General features: G+C 35.3%; 6 protein-coding genes across 14 annotated transcripts in view; 3 read left to right on the forward strand and 3 right to left on the reverse strand.

Annotated features, from left to right (window-relative positions):
* LOC105839711 (AT-rich interactive domain-containing protein 2) overlaps nucleotides 1-5423 on the reverse strand; it is a 65529-nt gene extending 60106 nt beyond the window's left edge. For 5 of the 8 annotated variants that reach the window (XM_012686213.3, XM_012686212.3, XM_012686211.3 and 2 more), the window contains exons 1-2: nucleotides 3436-5421; nucleotides 1405-1498 (exon numbers count right to left, since the gene is read on the reverse strand). In XM_012686213.3, the coding sequence (XP_012541667.1) occupies nucleotides 1405-1498; nucleotides 3436-3527 (186 nt within the window). In that variant the 5' untranslated portion in view covers nucleotides 3528-5421. Of the gene's footprint in view, nucleotides 1-1404; nucleotides 1499-3435 lie in introns of all 8 variants that reach the window. The other 3 variants (XM_036294124.1, XM_012686206.3, XM_012686209.3) reach the window with 3 other exon arrangements.
* A 2148-nt stretch (nucleotides 5424-7571) lies between these two features.
* Nucleotides 7572-9802, forward strand: LOC105839717 (zinc finger protein 593 homolog). Its single transcript, XM_012686218.3, has 3 exons — nucleotides 7572-7900; nucleotides 8023-8123; nucleotides 9511-9802. Exons 1-3 carry the CDS (start codon nucleotides 7811-7813, stop codon nucleotides 9749-9751), a joined length of 432 nt encoding a protein of 143 aa, XP_012541672.1. The 5' UTR covers nucleotides 7572-7810; the 3' UTR covers nucleotides 9752-9802.
* Nucleotides 9799-11735, forward strand: LOC105839715 (serine--tRNA synthetase-like protein Slimp). Its single transcript, XM_012686216.2, has one exon. The coding sequence runs from the start codon at nucleotides 9826-9828 to the stop codon at nucleotides 11266-11268; it is 1443 nt and encodes a 480-aa protein (XP_012541670.1). The 5' UTR covers nucleotides 9799-9825; the 3' UTR covers nucleotides 11269-11735.
* Nucleotides 11688-21225, reverse strand: LOC105839718 (required for meiotic nuclear division protein 1 homolog). Of its 2 annotated transcripts, XM_028191426.2 has the most exons (6): nucleotides 20665-21225; nucleotides 20256-20593; nucleotides 19884-19998; nucleotides 13299-13518; nucleotides 12806-13163; nucleotides 11688-11926 (listed from the first exon to the last, which is right to left on the reverse strand). In XM_028191426.2, exons 2-6 carry the CDS (start codon nucleotides 20559-20561, stop codon nucleotides 11762-11764), a joined length of 1164 nt encoding a protein of 387 aa, XP_028047227.1. In that variant the 5' UTR covers nucleotides 20562-20593; nucleotides 20665-21225; the 3' UTR covers nucleotides 11688-11761. The 2 variants fall into 2 exon arrangements, with proteins under 2 accessions (XP_028047227.1, XP_028047226.1); XM_028191425.2 differs by having other exon boundaries at nucleotides 20256-21224.
* LOC114254665 (glutathione synthetase) lies at nucleotides 13618-17301 on the reverse strand. The gene is made up of 3 exons (XM_028191424.2): nucleotides 16624-17301; nucleotides 15078-15484; nucleotides 13618-14262 (listed from the first exon to the last, which is right to left on the reverse strand). Exons 1-3 carry the CDS (start codon nucleotides 17268-17270, stop codon nucleotides 13841-13843), a joined length of 1476 nt encoding a protein of 491 aa, XP_028047225.1. The 5' UTR covers nucleotides 17271-17301; the 3' UTR covers nucleotides 13618-13840.
* LOC105839305 (40S ribosomal protein S20) lies at nucleotides 21166-24080 on the forward strand. The gene is made up of 4 exons (XM_036293847.1): nucleotides 21166-21277; nucleotides 23011-23204; nucleotides 23537-23642; nucleotides 23778-24080. The coding sequence occupies exons 1-4, from the start codon at nucleotides 21166-21168 to the stop codon at nucleotides 24032-24034; spliced, it is 669 nt and encodes a 222-aa protein (XP_036149740.1). The 3' UTR covers nucleotides 24035-24080.
* Nucleotides 24081-24198: the final 118 nt, after the last annotated feature.

A 24198-nucleotide genomic window follows, 5' to 3' on the forward strand; every position in this document is an offset into this window, starting at 1 on the left:
AGGCGTTTCTGGCGACCTATTTATATTCAAAGTTTATATGAACTTTTTTACTGTTGGTCGATGGGAATACGTTCTTTGGATATTTGATACTTATTAATTCACACTTGATATATATATATATATATGTATAACATTTATATCATATGCCTTTTGGCCTTTGAAAGAAAGTTACACAGCATAATTACATAATTACATAAGATTCTTTCAACCATTTACTCTTTTCTTTGCTAATTCTCGCCTCTAATGTATTCCTCACTCATTTTGTACCTATATCTACCTCTAATAACATTTCCTTAATAGAAAAATTTTCTCTTCGCAATTCTGTACATTCTTCTAACAAGTATTCCAAAGTCTCTACTTTTAAATTACATAGCCTACACTTGTTCTCCTCTTCTTTCTTCCAGTATCTATTCCCTAATGCTACGTTTCTGCACTTAAATTTAGTTATCATTGATTAATCCATACTTTTATATCCTGCTAAAATATATGGAAGTTTCTCATCTGTTCTTATTTCTTTGTACACTCTATTATATTTTGCCCACATTATTTTTTCATATGTTTCCTCACGCTTAATATATTTAACATAAAATAATTGAACTTCAGTACAAATATTTATATATTTAACATAAATACATACTTGAAAGAAATTTAATCTAACTGGAAAATTTTAAGTAAGGTTAACGACTTTTTTCCTCAGTGTAGCGTTTACAAATTTTTGCCAAATACATTGGCGAAATGTACGCTTCGAGAATCGTAAGCATATTCCATGAGTATTAGGTTAACTCAAAACGTATGTATATTATAATTCGTTAAACGTAATTTAACGTAAAAGAATAGAACGACAGCTTAATGGAATATGTATACATTTATCGATACAATTACTATCTTCCGCGGCATTCTCGATATTATCACCGGGCGTGCGCCCACGTTTTTTACGTAACGTCGACTTTGATTTCCAGCAAAATCGATTGCGACCGGATGCTAATTAAAAGCGAGACTGGCGAAAATTCATTTCGCGTTTCGTCCAACGTGAGCCTTTAATCAAAACGTGCCATTAATCAAAACGAGATGGCGGCCGCGGTGATTTTGCAAACAATTATTTATTGGCGGAATTTACTACATTGCAGTTTCTTAATCGTTAATTACAAACTGTGCTGTGATCCGTGATAACTTCACGTATACTGATTGCGGGATTGTTTTTTCGTTGTATAACAATGCTATTTTATGCACCTTGTTAAGCAATACTCCGCAGCCGGATATTAAAAACATCGTTAATATTATAATCTGTGCAGGTACGCACCTTTTTTAAAAAATATAATTAGGAGCGCGAGCTAATTGGACGTTTTACAATACATTTAATTAAAACTCTTTTAGTTTGATAAAAAAAAAGAAGAGAACACTCACCTTAATCCATCCTCCATGAGCGGTAACCACCACATATAGCAAATACAGATCTATATCCTTCCCATTTATCTTCGGAGTCTTTTTGAAAAGAGTCCTGAAATTAAAAAGAGAAATCTTTAAAATCCCTGAGAGGTTCCAAGTGCAGGATTTTAAAAGTGCAACATTTAACAATTAATTTTTCCTAAATCAAAAACCAGTATATTCTTCTTAGGTTTAATAAAATCCAATTTCACAAAAATAATGTCGACAATCATTCGTCAACTCTTTCAATCGATTCTCTTTACAAACGTAAAAAATCGTTTCCAATAGTAATTAATGTGCCAAAAGAAATATATTAACGTAAATCTAATTAATTTGACAATTATTGGCACTCGCGTATAATTGCCAATAATTTTGATAAAAACAAATTTAGCAAGTGTGAGAAATTAAAATAAAAATCATAAAAATTCATTAAATTTATCAAAATTATTATGTATAATTGCCAATAATTATGCAGATTAATCAAATTAACGATGATATATACAATATTCTTATTTATCGAAACTTAACAGAGAGAAGTAGCAAATATTTACATTCGAGATGCAAAATTCAATCGATACATTCGAGAAACTTCCAAAGAGAGACGGCGTCTGACGAAAATCCAGTTTTCCAAACACGATCAAACCGAGTTTTACGAAACACTGGCGCGTAACGTGCATTATTTCAGTTTTTGCGTCGTACAAAAAAAAAAAAAGATCCGCGGTTCACGTAACCGTGATATAAGATCCGGAGCTAAAATCGAACCGCGGCAACAACAGGACGTTCAGAGCGCATTTACGTTACACCGCACATTTCGAGAATACCTCGACGCTATATCAAATCTATGCGTGATATGTGTATCGAGTGTGTACGTGTGTATACAAGAGTAATCTGTGTATATTACACACTGTATGTATATGCCAAAGTTCACATTTTTCCGCGACTACTGCGTTTTCCTTTCGGCGTTGCGGAGAAAAAAAGAGACGCAGGAAACTTTGTCCTCGAAACTCGTCAAGTCGAGGGAAGTCAAGTCAAGAACCTAACCTCAACGCGCGCTCGCGCGTCATTGCGGCTTCTGATCGTCGATCGCGGTCAAGCGATCGCGCTGGTCGCGAGGAAAAAGGAGGCGCGATCTAAGTCGAGACAAGAGTATGAGGGACAGGGGATGATGGCGGAGGGGAAGAGAGGGAAGGAGAGAAAGATACGGTCTTCGCGAGGACGCACTCGCGGAAGAGAGAACTCCCGCGACAAGCGACACGAGAGGTCCGTTTTGTACACAGCTGAACTAGTGCACGCTCTCTGTATTCTTAAAGTGAAACGGGTACACGTTTGAAATTCGACGAAGGAAAAAAAAATGCTAGTGCGGTGATGAAAAAAAGAACTGTTGACTCGAATCTTTCAACGTGATTAAACTTGTGCAATTCAAGTATTTGCACATTTAAATTATAGATACATAAACACTTGAACTAAGTTTGAATATCTTGTGTGAAATTCAAGCTGTTAAGACTAAGATCCATGCCTTTGCGTCAATTTATTAGCTTAATTATTAGAATTAGAAAAAGATTGATCTAAGTTAATTCGAATTGATTGACGCAAACAGGCTAAAGTTTTCAAGTATTTATGTATTTATGTATTTAAGTTAAATTTATAAACTTGAAATTTGAGTATTTTATGTGAAATACGAGTTGTCTAAACTTTTCGACTTGATTAAATTTCTACAATTCAAGTATTTATTTATACATTTGAGCTAAATATATAAATATTTGAGCTGAAGTGTAAATATCTAACGTAAAGTTCAAATTGACTAGAAGATGACAGTTTTTCAAGTCAATCAAATTTCCTTCAAGTATTTATGTATTTAAATTAAAAATACTTGAACTGAAGAAATTTAAGCAAGTTGAAAACTAGTTGACAACACTTTTCTTCAGTACAGTTCAGCAATAAAACGACCTGAGAAGCTGGGGAGACGTGTGCGTGTGCGTGTGTGTGTTTTGTTTGTGTGTGTTAGCTTACCCTCGGGTCTCGTGGAAGTGCCGGAGATCTTTGAGGAAATTCTCCCTCTCCTTCTCGTACGTGACGGGGTCCTTGTTGAGGATCTTGGCCATGTTCGCGGGTACGAGGTGCGCGCGTGCGAGTGCGGGCGTGCTAGTCGGGGGTGGTGTGCTCCGGGTTTACAACAGGGCACGACACAGGGGTAGCGGGCAGATGAGTAGTAGAAGGAGGTGCAGCACATGGGCGCGCACGGGAGCACATTTACGCGACACTGTTGGTCTCACGACGACGACGCACGGCGACGACGTCGCGCGAGGGCGAAGGCGAGGACGAGGACGACCGCGGGTCGACACGAGGTCGCGATCCGCTCCCGACATCGGGTCGTCTTGTCCTGCACCGAAGTCGGCCGGTGGCCTCTTCGATATCTCTATCTTTCTTTTTGTGTCTCTCTCTCTCTCTCTCTCTGTCTCTGTCTCCCTCACAGTCTTTCTCCTCTGCCTCTTTTCTTTCGCACACACGCGCGCACACTCTCCGTTTCTCCGTCCGTCGACCGCGCGCTTACTCACTCACACGCTCACTTGCTCGGTCGCTCGCTCGCGCACGCGAAACGAGACGAAGACGGAGACGGAGACAGAGACGACGACGATGACGACGACGACGACGACGACGACGGAGACGACGGCAGCAGCAACAGCAGCAGTAGCAGCAGCGGCGACGACGGCTGCTTTTCCCTGCCGTACCGCCGCCCCCGGACTGCCCGTTCGCCGCCGCCGCGTAACGGCGTACACGAGAGACGCTTCCGCGGCGACGTCCGCGCGCGCGGCGTTCTCCACGCGTTGCACCGCGTGCGAGGAAAAATCGGTGCGCTCCACCGGGGAGGTAATTGGCAGCGGGCAGGCGGGCGAGCGAGCGACTCGCGCGTTTACACGGCGCACAGCACTACGGCACAGCACAGTACAGTACAGTAAAGTACAGTAGAGTACAGAGGCACGGCACGGTACAGTACCGCTCTCCGCTCCGCTCGGTTCGGCTCGGCTCGGCTCGCCGCGACTCTTCCGATCCGCTCCGCTTCGTTCCGTTCCGCACTCTCGACTCGCGCGAGACCGCAACAAACACGACGACAATGACGACGACGACGACAAACGGCTAAGAGCCTTGCTCTCTTTCTCTCTCTCTCTCTCTCTCTCTCTTTCTTTTTCTCGCTCCCACTCGCTCGTTCTCTCTCCCGTAGGCTCCGATCGATTCACCTGTCACTTGTCAACGAAACTCACGGGGATCCGTCGCGCCACGCAGCGCGCAACGCACACCAGCCGCCTCGCGATCCCCGGCCCAGCTCGCGTAAACGCCCGAAATCGGCCCCGCGCGGGTCCTACGCAGGCCGGCGGTGAACGACTCTCGCGGAGCGCGTTCCACTGCGAAGCCTGGCGAAGCGCTTGACGTGCGCCCGTATATCAAAATGGCGTCGTCCCGTCCCGCTGCCTGGCATCCATTGGCGAAGCCACCGCGGCGCGGCCAATTTCCCGTACCGCCACCGTCGATCGCTATACGAGACGCGCGCCGCACGACGACGGGCACACCACACCGCGCGCACACCGCACACCGTTTCCGTTCGTTCGCTCGCTCGCTCGCTCGCGCTCACCGCTACATACACACATACGCGCGCACGCACGCACGCACGTACGCACGCATGCACGCACGTACACACGTCGGCGAGCAGCAGCAGCAGCCGCAGCAATAGCAGTAGTGAGTAGCAGCCAGCGCGCGCGCGCGCGCGCGCCTCTCCTCGCCGCCTCACACCCGCTACGAGACGCGTGCGAGACGCTACGTCTACGTCATTTTACGCGCGCGGTCACTCCGCGTAACTCCGGCTACGACCCGTACGTACGCGCGGCCTGTCCCACGCACGATTTTTTCACCCAGTCGCGCGCACCGTCCGACCGTCCGACCGACGAAAATCCCGGATTGTACAGTACATTTTTACTTTCAAAATGGTTGGGCGCCCCCACCACTCTTCCGCCGACACGGCGTTTGAATTAACGCCCGTGCCGGACGCTGGAAGCGCGACTTGCTTCGCGGCGCGCCACCGCCATCTGTCGTCGAGCAATCGCAACCGCGCGCGCCGATACCGCGAAAAGCGCGCCAATTTCAATAGCGCCCTTGGGCTTTGATTTTTCGTTCCGTTGAACGATCACGATCATTATGCAAATCATTATGCAAAAGATATCCGTTCTCTTCTTCTTATTCTTATTTTCTCCAAATGTTGTTAGAATATGTTGAGAGCAAATATCGTATAAACATTTGGATGAGTCTAATCAAAAATGTCGGTTATATATGCCCGATTTCTTCACTTCCCGATAAAGTTATCCGGAGGATAAATATCAAGTTTAACCAATCACGTACATGGATCTGGTAGTTTATCTCCTGGATAATTTTAACCGCAAGATAACTGGACGTGAAGAAATCGAGCATTAGTCGCATTATTCCAAAGATTAAGATGATTTAATTTAAATTTATGGATCTTATACTACTCGATACGCCTTTTCTTTTAAGCTGGGTATACACTTAGCGAACGCGAATTTTTGTTATTGTCATTCGCGCACGGACTCTCATTGATGTACCGCCTCATGAGGGAATCGAGCTGAATGTGATTCGAACATTCTATTTGGATTCGCTTTGGCGTATACATTTACCGAATAACAATAACGAACGTTTGCGTTCGCTGTTCGTTCGGTGTTCGTTCGCAAGTGTATACCCAGTTTTAGATGAAAAAGACAGTAGACAGTATGTATATATTGTACCTTTTATCTTTTTTTTTTTTCAGAGTGAACAAAGCGCATGCTCCGAAATGACAAACTGTACGTGTCATACACTATTCAAACATTTGACTGCGTATGTACATACAACAACTGTACTTATAGTGATCGCGCTTGCACGTTTTAACGTGAAAAAAAAGATAAAAGATATAATATCTCAAGCTCTCTCTCTCTCTCTCCCCTCTCCCCCTCCCACGCCCCTTTCTCTTTGACAACCTAAACCGTAATTTTAATCAGAAAGCATATCCAGTAATATAAGATTTATATTTAAATTATCCAAATGACTATCAAATCTTTCCAATCTTATTTCGAAACTTTTCATACAAAAAGATAAATGATTTATACGACAAATATTTGTTTATGTTGATTAACTGCAGGGTACTTTACAAATAATAAATAGCTAGTTAATTAAGATTATTTGGATGCCAAATATTATTGAAATTAATCTTACTTTTTAATTACATTTTTATAAATCTTACAAAATAATTTCTTACAAATAATTTCATAAAAATTAGAAATCATTATTTGCCAATAACAAATAAAGGACCGTCGAAATTGTCCTTCATCGATTTTAATGGTGTATTTTATAGAGTATGAAAAATTGTATTAGAGCCACCGTACAAGCTTTTTCATAACGCGTTACGTTACGTTAAGTACTCCACAAACCTAAAGCCCGGTCTACAATAAATCGTTGGTCGTAAGAAATTTAACCAATTATGTTCGCTTTTCTTGTCTAAAATCAACTATGATTGACTAAATTTCTTACGACTTACGACATCCATTGTAGACCAGGCCGTAACTGACTAAATCGAGTGTATGATTGGTCAAAACCTTACTGTTACGTCTTTACGGAAAGCGTGCCACAAACCTAAGTTCGTACTTAAAATTAAACTTAAATCAATGCACAAAGAAATTTTTAACGTAAGTTCTTAAGTTTTTGCGTTAAAGATTTCTTTGTGCGTTGATTTAAGTTAAATTTTAAGTACAAGCTTAGGTTCATATGAAGTACCTAATGTAACGCGTTATGGAAGAGTTTGTGCGTGGCTCTTAAAAATAACTCTAGAAATAACTTGTTGGAAATAATTCCTTAAAATTTTGTGTCAAAATAAATATAAAAAAGTTGATATTTTTTAAAATTATAAATATGCCAATGTAAAGAGTATAAAATATTATCAAACTTTTGTACAAGACATTTTTTCATATACCTTATATTTTCAAAGATATTAGCCAAAAATAAAAAAAATCCATTATTTTCAAGAGGTTTTGTTTTAATATCTAAATACTGAGATACACGCCGTTAAAAAAAATACAGATCTAATATTTTTTGATACTCGAACATATTCAAAGCTTATTAAAATCGGTACGGGACAATTTCAACGATTCTCTTGTAAATTTATAAAAATAGTTTATTAACATACATTGAAAATAGATCGTATATAAACGCCATCATTTTTTTCGAGTCACGCGCTACACTACTACGGAAGTCAACTGCGTTTACTGATATCTCTGCAAACTCACGTGTGCGTAATCGACGTCAGTGTAATTTCGATGAGGGTGACTTTTTTCTAAACGCAACATTAACGATGACGTACAAGCGTAAAAAGTATCACAGAGGAGACACGCATTTGAAGAAAGGTTGGAGAACGAAACGCAGGACGAAAGACTTGGACGAGGTAAGTCGCGGCGACTTTATTCGACCATAACCTCTTTGGTACGTGAACGGACCGACGTGTCTCGCGCTGTCTCGCGCTCGCGAACGTCGCTCACTGAGTAATGCGTGATCTGTGATTTACAGATCGACGAGGATCTGAAGGAGGAAAAGGCGAGGAACCTGCTAAACCAGGAAGTGGATTTTGATAAACCGGGGGCGGCGCAACATTACTGCGTGCATTGCGCGTGAGTTCCACGCGATATTGTTACCTAACCTAAAAGATCAAATCGCAGACTTACAAATATCGCGGGTTTAAAAAAAAGTGTCAAATGCAGTATCAGGTTGAAGGGGTTGGAAATTTTTACGTTTAAGGATGTCGAAGCACTATAAAGTGAAAGAACCGAAAAAACCAAGATAAAAGTGAATAGTTATACTCGGTGAATAGTTACATGTGTTTAATTTTTGATATTCATGTAACATGATGCAACAGTCATTGTATGCACTTAGTCGTGATTTTTTAAATTTTTTATATGTCACTATTTTTTATGTGATGTCACATTTTTACACACTATAATTAATTAATGTAAATAAACTGCTTCTCGTTTTACTTTGTATGGAGAGTTTAAACTATAAGTGAAAAAATTTGATAATTATTTAGATAATTGCAATTAGATATATATATATATATATATAACTACATTGGCTAAATTTATCTGAGTTATACAGTCATTATTTATGACTAACGCATAATGAAAAAAAGAAAAAGAAATCATTACATTTGAGTAATTGTCATTGAGAAAACTTAAATTATAAATTACATGTTTTTATCAGATATTCTTTGAAACAAAAATAAAATATTATGGTATAAAAATATTACAATATATTATATGCTGTGAAATGTGCTTCTATACATCTTACATTTAAAGATGTGCATATTACATGCCAAAATATTTTTACCAAACATTTAAAATAGATTGTGCTACTATTTTGTTTAAGTATCATGCAAAATTTAAGCATAATTCTCTTATTGGTTTAAAAGTTTTTTTTAGTTTGTTCCAGATTCTTCAGTCAAATTAATATTTTGTAGTGCTTATTTGTACTTATTTACAAATTTGATAAGAAAGTATTACAAATTAAATTTTTTTATATATATTAACAAAAGTTCAATAAATATTTATCCAAAAATTTATTTAGGCTTTAAAAATTACTTATCTAAAACCAATAATAAAAAGAGGATCACTTGCTAAGCTCTTTTCTAATTTTTTATTCTCTTTTTTGCAACTGCTTTCTGAGAAAAATTCGGGTATTTACGACCAAAGTTTTTTGTAGTTGATTTAAAGTTAGAAATATTAGAGAAAAAATAAATTTAAGAAACCGGAAATTTTTTAATTTCAGTAATTTTTAACTGAGATATTGCAAAATATTTTTAAAGTGTATTTGCTAATACATATTAAATCACAGTAAATTAATTTTGCATATTTTATAGAATATTATATTGTATGTCAGAATAACGCGACAATTTTTATAGTAACAAAATATTTTTAAAAACTATATGGAAAACAATATCTCATTTATTAAAACAATATAGCTTTACTGAAATCAAGAAAGAAAAAGAACTTAATTTGATTCTAGGAGATATTTTATAAACAACACTGCTTTGCATGCTCACTTCAATACCAAGGTGCACAAACGACGGATGAAAGCGCTCGAGTTAGAGCCATACAGTATCGAAGAATCGGAAAGAGCAGCGGGCAAAGGAAATTACATCGCACCGCAAAAGCGAAAGATCGAGACTGTGACACGAGAGAACCTCAACAAAAAAGACAACATGGATGTCGAACCAGACGCTAAAGTGATGAAAATAAGCGAATAAAGAGCCACAAGCTCATTTCGAGTTTCACTGTATCTTCACACTATGACGCGAGAAAAAATTTAAATTCGAACACGATGACTAATAACTTATACAGATTCACTTGCGCTTTGAAGCGCACATACAAAATCTTACTGCGCGATGTTCGTCGAAAGACGAACTTTCTCCCCAACCTCAAGAGGGATTATAGTTCGGTGCTGTACATTTCCGGTAACAAGGCTTACAAGACGTTCGCATATTTAACGCCGTATTTGGACGTGGATGAGAGATTCGCCAATCTAGAAAAATTACAGAAGAATTTGGTGTCGCGCGGTATGAACGTAAACATCGCGCAATTGAAGGAAGTATGGGATTTCTACGTGAGGATGGTCGAGGACAGATATGCATTGGAGGACAACAACGCGGAGCTAACGGGTCGTGTAAAGTCCTTAGAGAATGCCGAACACCGAACCATCGAGCAGGAACAAGAAATGCTCAAACTGCATACGCAGCTCAAGATTATACGGCAGGATCTGAAGTCGATGAAGGAAGCGATTTGGGACATGGAGGAGAATGTGATGGAGAGGGTCTTGAAGCTGCCAAACGAATTGGATCCTCGAACGCCTGTTGGCGAACCGGTAATATTGAAAACCGTCGGCAACGTGCCCAACGAGGTATCAGAAAAAAACGGAAGGAGTCACATCGACATCGGAACAAAACTGGACCTGCTAGAATACAAGAATCCCTTGTATTACTACCTAAGCAACGACGCGGCTTGGTTCGAGCTCGCCGTACTGGCGTACGCAGGCCGAGTGTTCAACGAGAGCAATATGGTCAAGATAATCGGCACGGACTTCAGTCGCAGCCTCCTGGTGGAAGCCACCGGTTTGAATCATGAGGATCCCGCGGCCGCCTTCGTGATAGAGAATCACAACGAGATCGAGAGGGATTCACCGAATCGTATGCACCTCGTCGGCAATGCAAGTCTGATCGCATTTTTGGCGTTGCACACGAAGCAGCTGATAAATCCCAAGGATTTACCGCTCAGGTACTTTGCCACTGGCAAACAGTACACGCCATTGCCACGCGATTCGCACTCATGCGGCCTGTTCACAGCATGCCAGGCTTCCGTGGCACACGTTTTCGTCGTGACGAAAGATTCGAGGAGTGAAGAATGCAAGATACTATTCGAAGAACTTGTGGAAACCGTATGTAAGCTGTACGATGATCTGTGCGATCACTATCGCGTTATCGTTCGAACTGCATCAGAGCTGCAATCCTGCGAAGAAATGCGCGTATCCTTCGAGATGTGGTCGCCATTCTTGAACCGGTACGTTGAGATCGGTCATGTGTCAACGTATGGTGACTACTTAAGCAAACGATTGCTGATCGCCTATCAAACTCCCACGGGCAGAGATTTTCCTGCGGTGATATCAGGCACCGTTATCTCCGTTCCGCGTCTGCTGGCTTGCCTACTCGAGCAGAATCCCGACCGGTTCGTGATTCCACCAAAGATTACCGAATTTATACCATCAAAGTGATCATGTTACTGTATAATTAATAAATTAATTACAAAAAGAAATTTGTGCCTATGATATTGTTCTACTAACTTTGTTGCATAGTGTCGCATATATATGACATGTAATCTCTTCGCAGAATAACTATCGAGAGAAATGTTAAAGTCTGATTAAACTTTTCATACATTTTAATTTCAAATTCAAAGCAATCTATAAAACCAATAACTTCATATATCAAAATTTAACAAAATATATTCAATAGAAAAAATTGTGCACTAAAGGGTTAAAATATTTTATCCTTTAAAACAACTTTTTCCAAATTAAGATCATAAAATATATTGATGCAAATTAATTAGAATTCAAATTGTTAAACTTGAAAAGAGGCGATATTTTTAAACCAGAATATGTCAATACATATATGTAGAAAATATATAGTACATCTGTATCTCTTCAAATTTTTATATATAATAAAATTTTTATATATAATAAAAGAGTGTTATTTATTATTACTAGGTCGCTATTTGACAAGATATCTGTCAATATAATGCAAAACCTCGAAAGCGACTTCCACCATAATAAGTACGATAATCATCCATTCCAAACGAACGTGATGACGATCACTCAAATGTGACGATAAAATGCTCACCAATTCCAAGCAGTGATTTAATCTTTCGTTCATCACCTGCACACACAAATACATATCGTAAGAAATAAAAAATATAGTAGACAACACAAAATTCAGAATTAGGAAAGTTTTTTATAGAAATAATTACAATTTTTTTTCTTTTAAAAAGTATCTATTGCTAGTTATTACAAATTACTGATTCTGAAAAGTAACACGTTACAGTTATAATTATTCAAAAGATTACGAGTCATTAATTTTTTCTATTATTTCCTTGTAATATTTGTACATTGTTATTTCACAGAATCTTACATTTCTAATGTTATTAAATTATTTAATATCTTTATTATACTTATTAATATACTTATTAAACATTCAGTTATTATATATACGTATATAATAAACCATAATTATTTTAAGAATTTAAAATATATTTGATATTTTGAACTAATAAATTACAGTAAGTTTATAATAAAAATTATAGGATCAATATTTTTCAGTTAAAATTTTCAGACAAATTCAAATATAAGTTCAAATATAACAAAATCATCGCAAATCAATGAAGCTTGTGTTAAAATCTCAATTTTAATGTTTATATAGTAACTATTTTTGAAGATAATTTGTCATTTTATTTTACTAAAGTCTATATATTAACAAAGTTTGAATTAAAGTAATTAATTCATTATTAGTTGCTAAAGAAATATAACTAAATTACACACAATTATGGATAAAAAAGAATAAAATTAAATTATAGTTACCGAAAAAAGAACTGTAATTTCGTTACAAGTAACGAGTTACTTCTCAATCTGCCTAAAATGTGTATTAAGGCTGCGTTCCGATATTCACTGCCAATACTGAAAATCTATAGTTTACGTCACATACACTGTAGATTTTCAGTACTGACAGTAGTGAATATCGGAACGCAGCCTAAGTACCTACCCTGGTGCGTTTAGCGATGCTAAAATAACCGCAAGTTTGTTGATACAAATTTTCCAAATCGTCTCGTTCCCAATAGAAATCAGGCGTATCCAATAGATCCGATGTTAAATTAATTCGATGTCTAAGGGCGAACAATTCGCCCTGTTTCTTTAGCACCTCGTGTTGCGTCATCTGAATCTTCTTACCGATTCTTAGATCTTCCGTGACGAACTGGATTGAATCGACATAACGATTTAACGATGCCTCCCATATGCCTAGCTTGACAGACTGTGCCATGGCATTGGAGAATGTATACTTATCCAAATTTCCAGCTTCTTGGGCCAGAACAATATCACCATCCTTTAAGTGGCTCTTTTTCCTGTTAATTATTCGAGAATTATTAGTGCTAGTTTTTTAAATCCTCTAAGATTATTAGTCTAAATTCTTTAGTTAATTTCACACGTGAAATTTGCAAATGTAAAAACATTTGATAATGAAAAGAAAATAAAGATACCCAGGATCTGCATAAGAATAATTCATTAGCTCGCTTTCAGTATGAACCAACTCTTCTATGTAACGATTTAATTCGTAACGCCTCAAAAATTGTAATAGGTTGCCACATTCGAGATTGGAAATATTCCACATGACAATGCTACCTTCTCGAAAGAAAAAGATCTCTCGTGGTTCATGTCCTACTTCATACTTAGCTACTGCATGTATAACATCAGGCAAGGCTGCAAAACAAATTCAAAGTACAAAATATTAAATTTTAAATAACTTTACGATTTAGAAGCAGGAGGAAGGACATGTTTATTTTAATAATATAACGGAAGTTCTTATTGGTAAATAAATGTATTTAATTTCAATATATTCCTACATATATTTGTATATATGTGTATAGATATATAACACATTTAATATAATAATATAAATATAATTCTATGAATTAATAACATAAACATTTGGACTTGTAAAGAGTATCACTTTGAAAAAGGAATGATATCATGATGTCATAGCTATACATAATGAATAGTATCATTTTTACAATTTATTTTATCAGTTGATTAAAAACGGACTATCACAGGCACCTAGACCGGTCGCCACACCGCCTTCATTGTCAGTGGATAACTTTGTTCTTAACATGTGACCAGCTTGTTTGTTCACCATAATATTCTTATCATCTCCAATGATAACGCCGAATATCCCTAACTCCGAGACCAATTCTTTCGTTTCTAAATTCGTATTTCCATATTTCACAATATAATTTTCGTGCAGCGGTGGATAAATCCGATCCATGAGAATCCAAGCTACTCGATTTTCTTCAGATTTCATGGATTCTAGAAAATTTTTTATATCTGTTCCGTACAAGTTATTACAGCCGCCTTCTCTCTGCGGCTTTAGTACGAAGTGCTGAGGATTCAAAATGCCCATCTCTACGGCGGCATTCCCATATTCGTCAAAGTCTAACGGATAAAGGCCTGAAATAAAAAAAATATCTTTTTAAAATAAAATAAATACAATAAAAATTAAGGCTTAATTAGATTTAAAAACCATATAAACTACGCGTCAAGCAAGATCTTAGTGTTATAATATAATAAAGATTCTCTAAAAAGCAGACAAGTTCTAAATATATAATACAAATGTTTTGAAAAGAAACTTTTGAAACATAAAACACATTAAGAATTGTTAACATTATAAAATTTGGATTATACTAATATTACCTTAGCTTTTGTCAATGGAAACTTTCACATTTTGAGAAAGAGAATCAATCATAAGTTCATGCATCTTCATAAAAATCATCATTAACAGCTATGAAGAGTTGCATATGATTTCAACTCTTGTTAAAAATTTTGCAGACGAAATTAATGTTTTCACAAAAGCTGCAATATGTAAATTCAGTAACGACTCATCAATTTATAAGGTTTATGACTTCAATAATAACTTTTATTTTTTTTTACATTTATAGCGTACTTAACATTATTATTGATTCACCGTTATATTTATTTGACAATCGATATCGTTTTTATAATTAACATTGAAGATAGCTTGATGAAAACAGAAACGTTGTATTATATTTTTAGAATATTTTATATTATATCTTAATAATATCGTCATATTATTCATATAATTAAAATCTTGCTTAGTTTGTAGCTCATTATAATTTTATATCTGTTTATTTATGTAATTGACTTCACATACAATTAAGTAATTTATATTATCCGTTACATTATCAAAATTAGTATTTGTTTTTTGTAACTAAATTATTACAATATATAAAAAACCAACCACTTACCAGTGAATATTTCTTTGACTTTCGCCGCCATATTCTCGTCCTTTAAAAAACGTGCTACCATGCCAGGCTTTGCAAGAGTTTGTTGGACCTTCTTTGTACCAGCCAAGTGATATTGAATGCTCGGACACTTAATCGCCAATGATCTCTCGATCAGCAACCTCGCATCCCATTCTTTTTGAGTGTGATATTGACCGGGCTCATAACCACATCTGTAGTAAACTACTGCCACGACATAATTGCTCACTACTAGCTTCATATCAGAGTCCAGTTTCGCAGTAGCGGCCAATTGTGTCAGATTTTTCCGAATTACCTTTATATCCGGATTTTGCTTGCGTATTTCGTACTCGTGAAAACGTTGATCACAAATATTATACGTAACATCTTCGATAACGAATAAAATGACTGCTCTGCAAGCAATCACACATTTAAGTATGAGAAAATCGAAGCAATATTATTCAAGCAGATAACATAAAAGTAACAATAATTAATGTATGCAGCCATATTCAAAATTGTTAGGCATCCTAATTTTTTTGTAACATAATATCTATATAAAAATAAATAAAATCAAAATTATAAATATAAATCTTCATTTGCAATTTAACAATATTTAATACTTTATTACCGTCTATTTAACAAAAAATAAAATTCATATTTTTGAAATTATGAAATAGATTCTATTTCATAATTTCTAAAATATGAATTCTATATTTTGTAAACTTTTTTCCAATTTTCTATAGTAAAACAGATATGTTATCCTATTCTTTGCTGTTTGTTATAATTCTTCTTTGAATTATATTCCGGACTTCGATTTCGGACTTTCTTTCTCAATGAGATCCACATACGTTCATTTTTGGAGGGATTTTTCAATACACACAGAAAAGAGAACGTTCTTATTTCGAAATCTTTATATTCGAATTGTTAAATATCGAAATAAGATATAACATTAAATATATATAATTTGTTTATTACATGAAGAAATTTTATCTAGTTTCACCAAAAAAATCATTGAATATTCTCATTATTCAATAACAATTTTCAGTTGAAAATAATATCTTATCAAGAATTAAATTCTTAATACTATTATTATATAATACTACTAATATAATACTACATCAAAACAATTATATCATGTTTTTTAGACAATTACAATATTGAAATAAAATCTATTTTGCTAAGATTTAAGATTATAAAATTCTTTAGACAAGATTAAATAGAGTGTATTAGTTTTAATTTGATACTGTTTGATACTTTTTTTCTAAGAATTGATTTCTCAAACCAGATCTTTTCTGCTTTAGTTGTGTAACACGTTGGAGGATTATTCTATTAAGAAAATAGATTTTGTTTTTAATTTTCAAAAATTTTCTTTATAGAAGACAACAAAGATTCTTCTAACAATTCTTATTAGCGCAGAATTTATTCATTATCACAGTTACCTAATAAATTTCATCATGGCTGTATACGATTAAATAAATAATGATAAATTTTAAACAAAATGACAAATTTATAAAAATTTATAAAAATAAATCTGTAGAAATTATAAACGTACTGTGGATTGCCATACAAATTCCATGCTTCTATCAAGCCTGAACACAATGCTTGTAAAGCATTATTTTTAGGAAGATTTTTCAATTCAGTCGTGTATCCGAGCTCTTGCAGGACAAACTTGTGTAACTGCGTAGACGCAGGTCCTAACCAGCCAAATCCGGAGGCGATTGTGTTTATCTCGACTTGCTTCCAGCAACAGTGAGACTTGAGCGTTTTAGTGTCTTTCTTAGGGCAACTTGTGTTTAACATTAGATCCGAGCGTAGCATGCCGAGGGATATATTTTGTGCAGCTCCTTCCTTGTGAATAATTTCATAGATATTGAATAAATTTCTGGTAAAATCGTCTACCTTTACAGTTTCTCGTAAGGTATCCTTTAAAAAATCGTAATCGTGAGCTACTCTATGTATGAGTACATTCAAAATGGTCTGAATGTCACAGGCGTTGTAAAACTCCTCTCGAGGGAATGGCGAAGGAAAGAGCGCAAACGGCGCAAATTGTAGGACATCTTTATCGAAATTAATTTTCGATCTCAAGCACATTCCGTTCATGAGCGCCCAATCTTTTGCCTTATCCACCAATTCCTCCAATTCTTCCTTTGGCAAATCAAGTGAGATAGGCAGCTTCATCGTTGGCTTATTTCTTTTCATTCCTCCAAATTATGCTTTAAATTTCTAATTTCTAGAGGGCACATTGGTATTTTATTTTGTTTGTCCTTTTTTCTATTAAAATATCAGAATTCATACGTAACGATATCTCTTCGTGAAATATGTTACATCATAAACAATAAATAAACTAAATGTTTATTTTAACTGGTCATTATTGACATTCTTCACAACAGAGATATGAGAATTTATAGTAAAAAATATAACAATCGCTTCACTAATATTTCATTATTTCTTGTTTATTGCATCTTTCGCGAAATAAAAGTTTTTAACTTCCAAGAATAGAATATAATATAATTTTTTTAATGCCATTAAAACATCAGAATTCATGTTTGACAATATGGACAATACTCATGGAACATATATATGATCTTTGTTACATTATTATACTAAAAAAATAAACTCAATGTTTATTGAGGCTTACAATTATGCAAAAAATAAGACATTCTTCACAACAAAAGATATGAGAATTTGTAGTTGTTTTACTGCAGTTAAAATAACAGTAAGAATTGTCATTACTTCACTATATTCTTCCTAATTTGTATTTTATTATTTTGTGAATTGATTAAACCTCACGTAGTTATCTATTTTGATAAAACGAATATTAGGTGTGTCAATTAATCTTGAGATAAAATCCACAACAAGTTTCTACGTTCACATAACCGTAAGCTATGTTCTTACCTATCGGCACTTGATGTGACTGATAGCGATTAACAATTCCGATTAATTATTTATTCTTTCAGGATATTCACTAAAATGTTGTAAAAGGAAAAATAAGAATTTCAAACCTTCCCGGTTTCTTTTAATAGTAAACACCTTGCTCTTTATATATACGACCGTGACTAACGAAATGAGATTAAACCGAACAATAATATGATAAATTTGAGAAGACAATACACTCAATACCGCTAAAAACGTTCATATCAAGCGATGATGAGCTTACTCTCTATATATACGAGCGTAAATAATAGAATGAGTAAACCAATGATATGATAAATTTGAAAAGATGCTTAATGCTGCACGTTCACTTCGAGTAATTACGAGACTTTGCGAAACCTCGCGCAATAATGTTTACGTCATTGATAATAATATTTTAGATAAATACGAAAAGTGTAGATATTTCGATTTTAACGAATTCAGTTAAATACACTAATGCGCTCTGGTGTACATTACAATTATTGTATACTTAAAAAGTTTTATTTTAAGAATATTTTAATTTTTAAAATGTAAAATATTGAAATGAGATTGTATATCAATTTAATAACATATTTGTTTACATGAAAAAAGAGTGATCCTAAAATCAGTGGTTTTTCGGTTTTTTTTGGTCCTGCAATTTTTGAAAACTGAATTGTATTCTAAATTATACCTTATAATCATCAATCTAAAATAAAATGCCTGATCTAAACAAAAATTAACAATTTTTTATTTTTACCAAGTTTAATGGATCTATTAAGGATGTATCGGACATACAATCTTAGACAAAAGTGCATGAAATTTGAAATACTTAAATATCTACGCCTAACGCATTGTAAATCTAGATGTAAGAAACTTGAACGATAGTTGGAGTCTTATTTTTACTCTTACAAAGGTATTTTTTACGTATTTGCGATTTTTTTCACTTATGAGTTTAATTTTTGACACTTTTGACAATGAAAATGCACAATTATCTCAAGTTATATTTTATTTCTTTAAAACGGTGCAGTGAAGACAATTGAAACTTGGCAGATATTTTCATCTATTCATATACTAGATGTACAAAAAAATTCAAAACATTGGTACTATTTCTTCCATATTTTTTTAGTTGTTTTATCCGTCAAGATCGTCTTTTTCCATAAGATAGAAAAGAATACCATGTAAAATCAGTGAAAATTAAAATAGTTATAACTCAGCAACCGTTTAGTGGATGCGTTTTCAATTTTTTGCAGTACATCAGGGAAACTAAAAAAACAATTTCACAAATTTTTAGCAACTTTGTACCATTTTGAACTTCAGTCCGATACATCCTTAAAGCTGATTGATTATATAAAAAAATTTTTAGCGAAAAAAATATTTTAATAATTTGGCATAAGGTACAGTTTCAGCATACTTCTTATATACATAAACATGCTTCTGAAAACTACTTTAAATTATTGGAACATAAGAATTCATGTTTCAAAGTGTATGAGTTGATGCATTAATGAACTTTGATTACTTTGACTTCCCATATCTCTGGAACAAATTCTCGACTCAACTTAATTTTTTTTTTTTGTGATTGATAAGATGTCATTTGGCATATCAGTTTCAAAATCGTAGGACCAAAAAGGTAACTCTTGTAGTCGCTTTTTTATGTAATTTCATTTAATAAAAGATTTAAATATTAATTCATATTCAACTTATTATTCAATAACAATTTTCACGCGCGCGTGTGTGTGTTAAAAAGATAAATATCAGATTTAAAAAATAACAATATCTTCAAACCGAGAATTATTATTTTTTAATACTAATATTTTCTCAATTAAAACAATTAAAATAATTATAATATTGAAATAAAAATATATTTTATTAAAGTTTAAGATTATTAAATTCTTTAATCTAATAATGAATACTTAAGATACTTACAATTAGTTGATGTAGATATTTTACTAGGAATATACAACTGTTGATCCAATAAGCCATAAGCTAAATTTTCCAAATTATATTCCTCCGCAGTAGCTAAGGCTTTTACAGTCCATGTCTAGTAAAAAAAAATTTCTTATACATGTTCTTTTTTTATTATGGATTTGTAAATGATTTTCAATTCTTCATAAGTAAAACTAAGAAAGAAATATATAGTAAACTATAGGATAAGGATTTAGATAGTAAAAAAAATTGATTCCTTTTTAGGTATTTTTTAAAACTTTAAACTTTGAGAAAGAGATTTGGAAAAAGTTTTATCATCATATAAATTGTCCATAAAACTTCTATTCTAATTTCTCCATACAACAAACTTACATTAGGCTTTGAGCTCTTATCATCGTTTATTATTACTCTGTTTCTTCTGGATGGTGTTTTTTTAATTTTGAACGTAGATATATTATCAACGATGTCAGTTCCATTTTCTTTTGGATTTATCTTCGCTGAGTGAATTGTAGAATCATGTAAAAATCTCTTATAAACTGTGCATTTATACGAGGAAAAGCCCGCCTTTATCACTGTCCTTCCTCGCAAAATATTCAAGCTTGGCACGATCCTTTGGTATATATCAATTTTATCTCTGCAGCTCGATAGCACAAGCCTTTGAATTATTGCGAGATTCATTTTACCAGCTTTTATTATTAAAATTTTACCTACTATGATAGACTTTTACTCTATTTATTTATACGATTTTTGCATATACAAATAATACGTATTGTGCAAATACCTCTCAAACAAAATTGGAAAGCTTTCGTCAATGTTTATAACGCACTTATTAATGTTTATAAAGCACAGTCATCTTGCAACACAAAAGTTTATTCACTACTGAGTAATATTTTTTAAACCAACATTATTACCGGTCCTACTGTCATTTAAAATATACTATATTCTCATATTTGTATCATAACCCCATAAATACGTATTGCATACGTTTTGCGCTATATAACCTAAAGGTAGGATTGAAGGCGCTTTGTTACTCCACCGTCCACCCTGCTCCATCCGGAGTACAACTTGTCACGTTCTTGGTTCTTTTAGCATGCATCGGTTAATCGGTATGTATACATTACAAGGTGCGATCTTTGAGTATATATATACATGGAGGAGGAATGCCAGCACTGAAAGTGTGTCCAAAGCGGGTCACACACACTTTCCGTAGAATGTAACAGTAAGGTTTTGACCAATCACGTACTTGATTTAGTCGCTTACTGTTACGGTCGTCCAATCCAACATGTCGAAACCTTACTGTTACGTTCTACGGAAAGTGTGTGTAACCAGCTCAATAGTGATGGGCGATACAGTATCGATATTACAAATATCGATACTTCAATACTCAAATATCGGTATTTTTGTATCGATACTTTATTATTCGATATTTTGGCATATCGATACTCAACCCCTGAATATCGATCTTCGATACACCTATGAATGTGGTCTATTCGACGCTACAGACCTAGTTTACACCGAGCACTTGGTACGCGTATCAAATAGTAAATAACTAGTGAATGTGTTTAATCGTTAGCTGATCAGCTTAAATTCACTACTTGATACGCGTACCAAGTGCTCAGTGTAAACCTTTGAGTATATATACATGGAGGAGGAATGCCAGCACTGAAAGTGTGTCCAAGATCTGTGCGAGAGAGAAAGGTATATCATGATACCTGCTCTCTCTGCGCATGCGTCAAACGCTATATGTACAATGGCTGGCATTGTATGTTACACACACATACAATCCGTAAATAAGTACAAAAGTGCACAAGAAGTGTTGAAACTGCGGTGCAGATAATGATATTAACGCATGCGCAGAGAAAGCGAGTATCATGATATACCTTTCTCTCTCGCACAGATCTTGGACACACTTTCGGTCTACATGAAACCATAGCCAATTCCTCCTCCATGTATATATACTCAAAGGCCGGTATTCATAGTCAAATCTTATTTCAAGATCGTCTCAAGCAATGTCTTAAGATGCTAATACGGCTCTGGGATTGGTTGATGGCATCTTAAGACAGTACTTAAGATGATCTTAAATATAAGACCCGACTATGAATACCGGCCAAAGGGTGCGATGTGCAATCCACGTGACTAGAGTCTTGTATTAAGGGCCATCACACACGAAATGGCATAACTTGCATATGCATAGCATAAAAGGTTTGTTTTTTATTCCTGCACTGCTGCACTGGTGCAATAAGTTAGAATAAGGGCCTAAACACAATGCCAGGCAATAGAAACAAAAATAATGAAAGAGAGAAAAAAAGAAAAGATCTTCTCTCTTTCTCTCTTTCTTTATTTCCTATTCCTATTGCCTGTTGCCTGGCATTGTGTGATGGCCTTAAGACAAATATATTTTTTCTCATTCTAAGGCCAGTATTCATAGTCGGATCTTATATTTAAGATCATCTTAAGTACTGGCTTAAGATGCCATCAGCCAATCACAGAGCTGTATTAGCGTCTTAAGATATTTGTGCTTGAAACTAGGGCTACGGTCCATTTGACGCTACAAACGTTTCGAAGCATTCTTTGATTGGTCAATTCGTAAAATTCTTTGTTTCGATTGGTCAACTAAACGCTTCGAAGCATTTGTAGCGTCAAGTGGACCGCAGCCTACTGCTCTAGAATACCTACTTTTCTAGTGCTCTAGTTCAACCATTGAATCAGGGGCTCGATTCTTGAATTCATTTGCAAAAGAAACGTATTCGCAAATTCTGTTCTTACAGAAAAGTTGAAAATTTATTGGCTATTGTATGGCTTTTAACCAATAAACTTGCAACTTTTCTGTTAGAGCGGGTATTTGCGCATACGTTTTCTTGCGAATGAATTCAAGAATCGAGCCCCAGAGAGGAACCTGAGAGCGGCCACCGCGGCTTTTTTCGTGCAACCAATATTTAAGCATCAACGCCAAACGTGGATGTAAAGCCCGTTCTACATTAATTGCAGTCGCCAGTTGCAATTTGCAACACCCAATAAATGTCGAGCTTTAACTAGAAACTAAGCGCCTATTGGATGTCGCATGTCGCAACTAGCTGCTTGCGATTAATGTAAAACAGACTTTACATCCACGTTTGGCGCTGATGCGCTAGTCAAATATCGGTCGCACGAAAAAGGCCGCGGTGGCCGCTCTCAGGTTCCTCTCTGATTGAACTCTCTCTCTCTCTCTCTCTCTCTCTTTTGTGCTTTACACGTGGAAGAATATTCACGTACTGGTTCAGCGCTGATCAGTTTTGTTCCATACAAATTGGTTATCTCGGCCAGTACAAAGAATTGATCATGGTAAGTGATTCGAATAATATTAATTAGTAGTTAGAAAGTTATTTTTGTCATACAACAATTTATTCTGTATCGTATAAATCACTTCAAATATTAATTTAGGTTAGGCGTCACCGAAGCCATTTAGAACTTAAAATCCGAACGCGATATCTGGAAAAAAAAACCATATATTTGCTAAGATTTTAACTCTTTTTTAATAAACGAATGTTAGTACCTTCGCAGCTTAAGCGTACCTAAGCGACATACAGCATTGGCATATACATTACAAACATTTAGTATATTTTATACGTATGTGTTTATGAAAATAAGTTAATATCCTTTTTATTTTTTTTCAGGCAACAACCAAGGTCGACAATCCTGAGAAACCAGGACAAGAAGTCACTCCCATTCACCGAATTAGAATCACACTCACGTCGCGCAACGTTCGTTCTCTTGAAAAAGGTGACATGACATACATACACTGTTGTAACACAAGGTGTTCACAGCAGTGTAACATTTACATTGTTTTTCCAATTTTTTTATTATGTAATTTCCTTAATGTGATAAATAATTTGATGTTATTTCTATGTGTTTCAGTATGCGCAGAATTGATCAATGGGGCTAAAAAGCAGAAACTGAAGGTTAAGGGACCTGTTCGCATGCCCACAAAGATCTTGAGAATAACAACTCGCAAAACACCCTGTGGTGAGGGTTCGAAAACCTGGGATCGCTTCCAGATGCGAATTCACAAAAGAGTAATTGATTTGTATTCGCCATCGGAGATCGTGAAGCAAATCACGAGCATTTCTATCGAACCTGGAGTAGAAGTGGAAGTAACGATTGCTAATGAATAAATATGTAATTGAAATTACAAGGTTTTAATAAAAAAATTAAAAAAAACTTGAAATATCTCGCTACGTTTACACCTCTTATACAAATATAACCATTTGATTTGTTTTAATTTTAGTAATTACCTACATTCCTTTTTTCCCTGTTTTATGATTTTTCTCTAAAGCCC

The sequence above is a fragment of the Monomorium pharaonis genome, chromosome 11, assembly GCF_013373865.1.
Source record: "Monomorium pharaonis isolate MP-MQ-018 chromosome 11, ASM1337386v2, whole genome shotgun sequence".
NCBI lineage: Eukaryota > Metazoa > Arthropoda > Insecta > Hymenoptera > Formicidae > Monomorium > Monomorium pharaonis.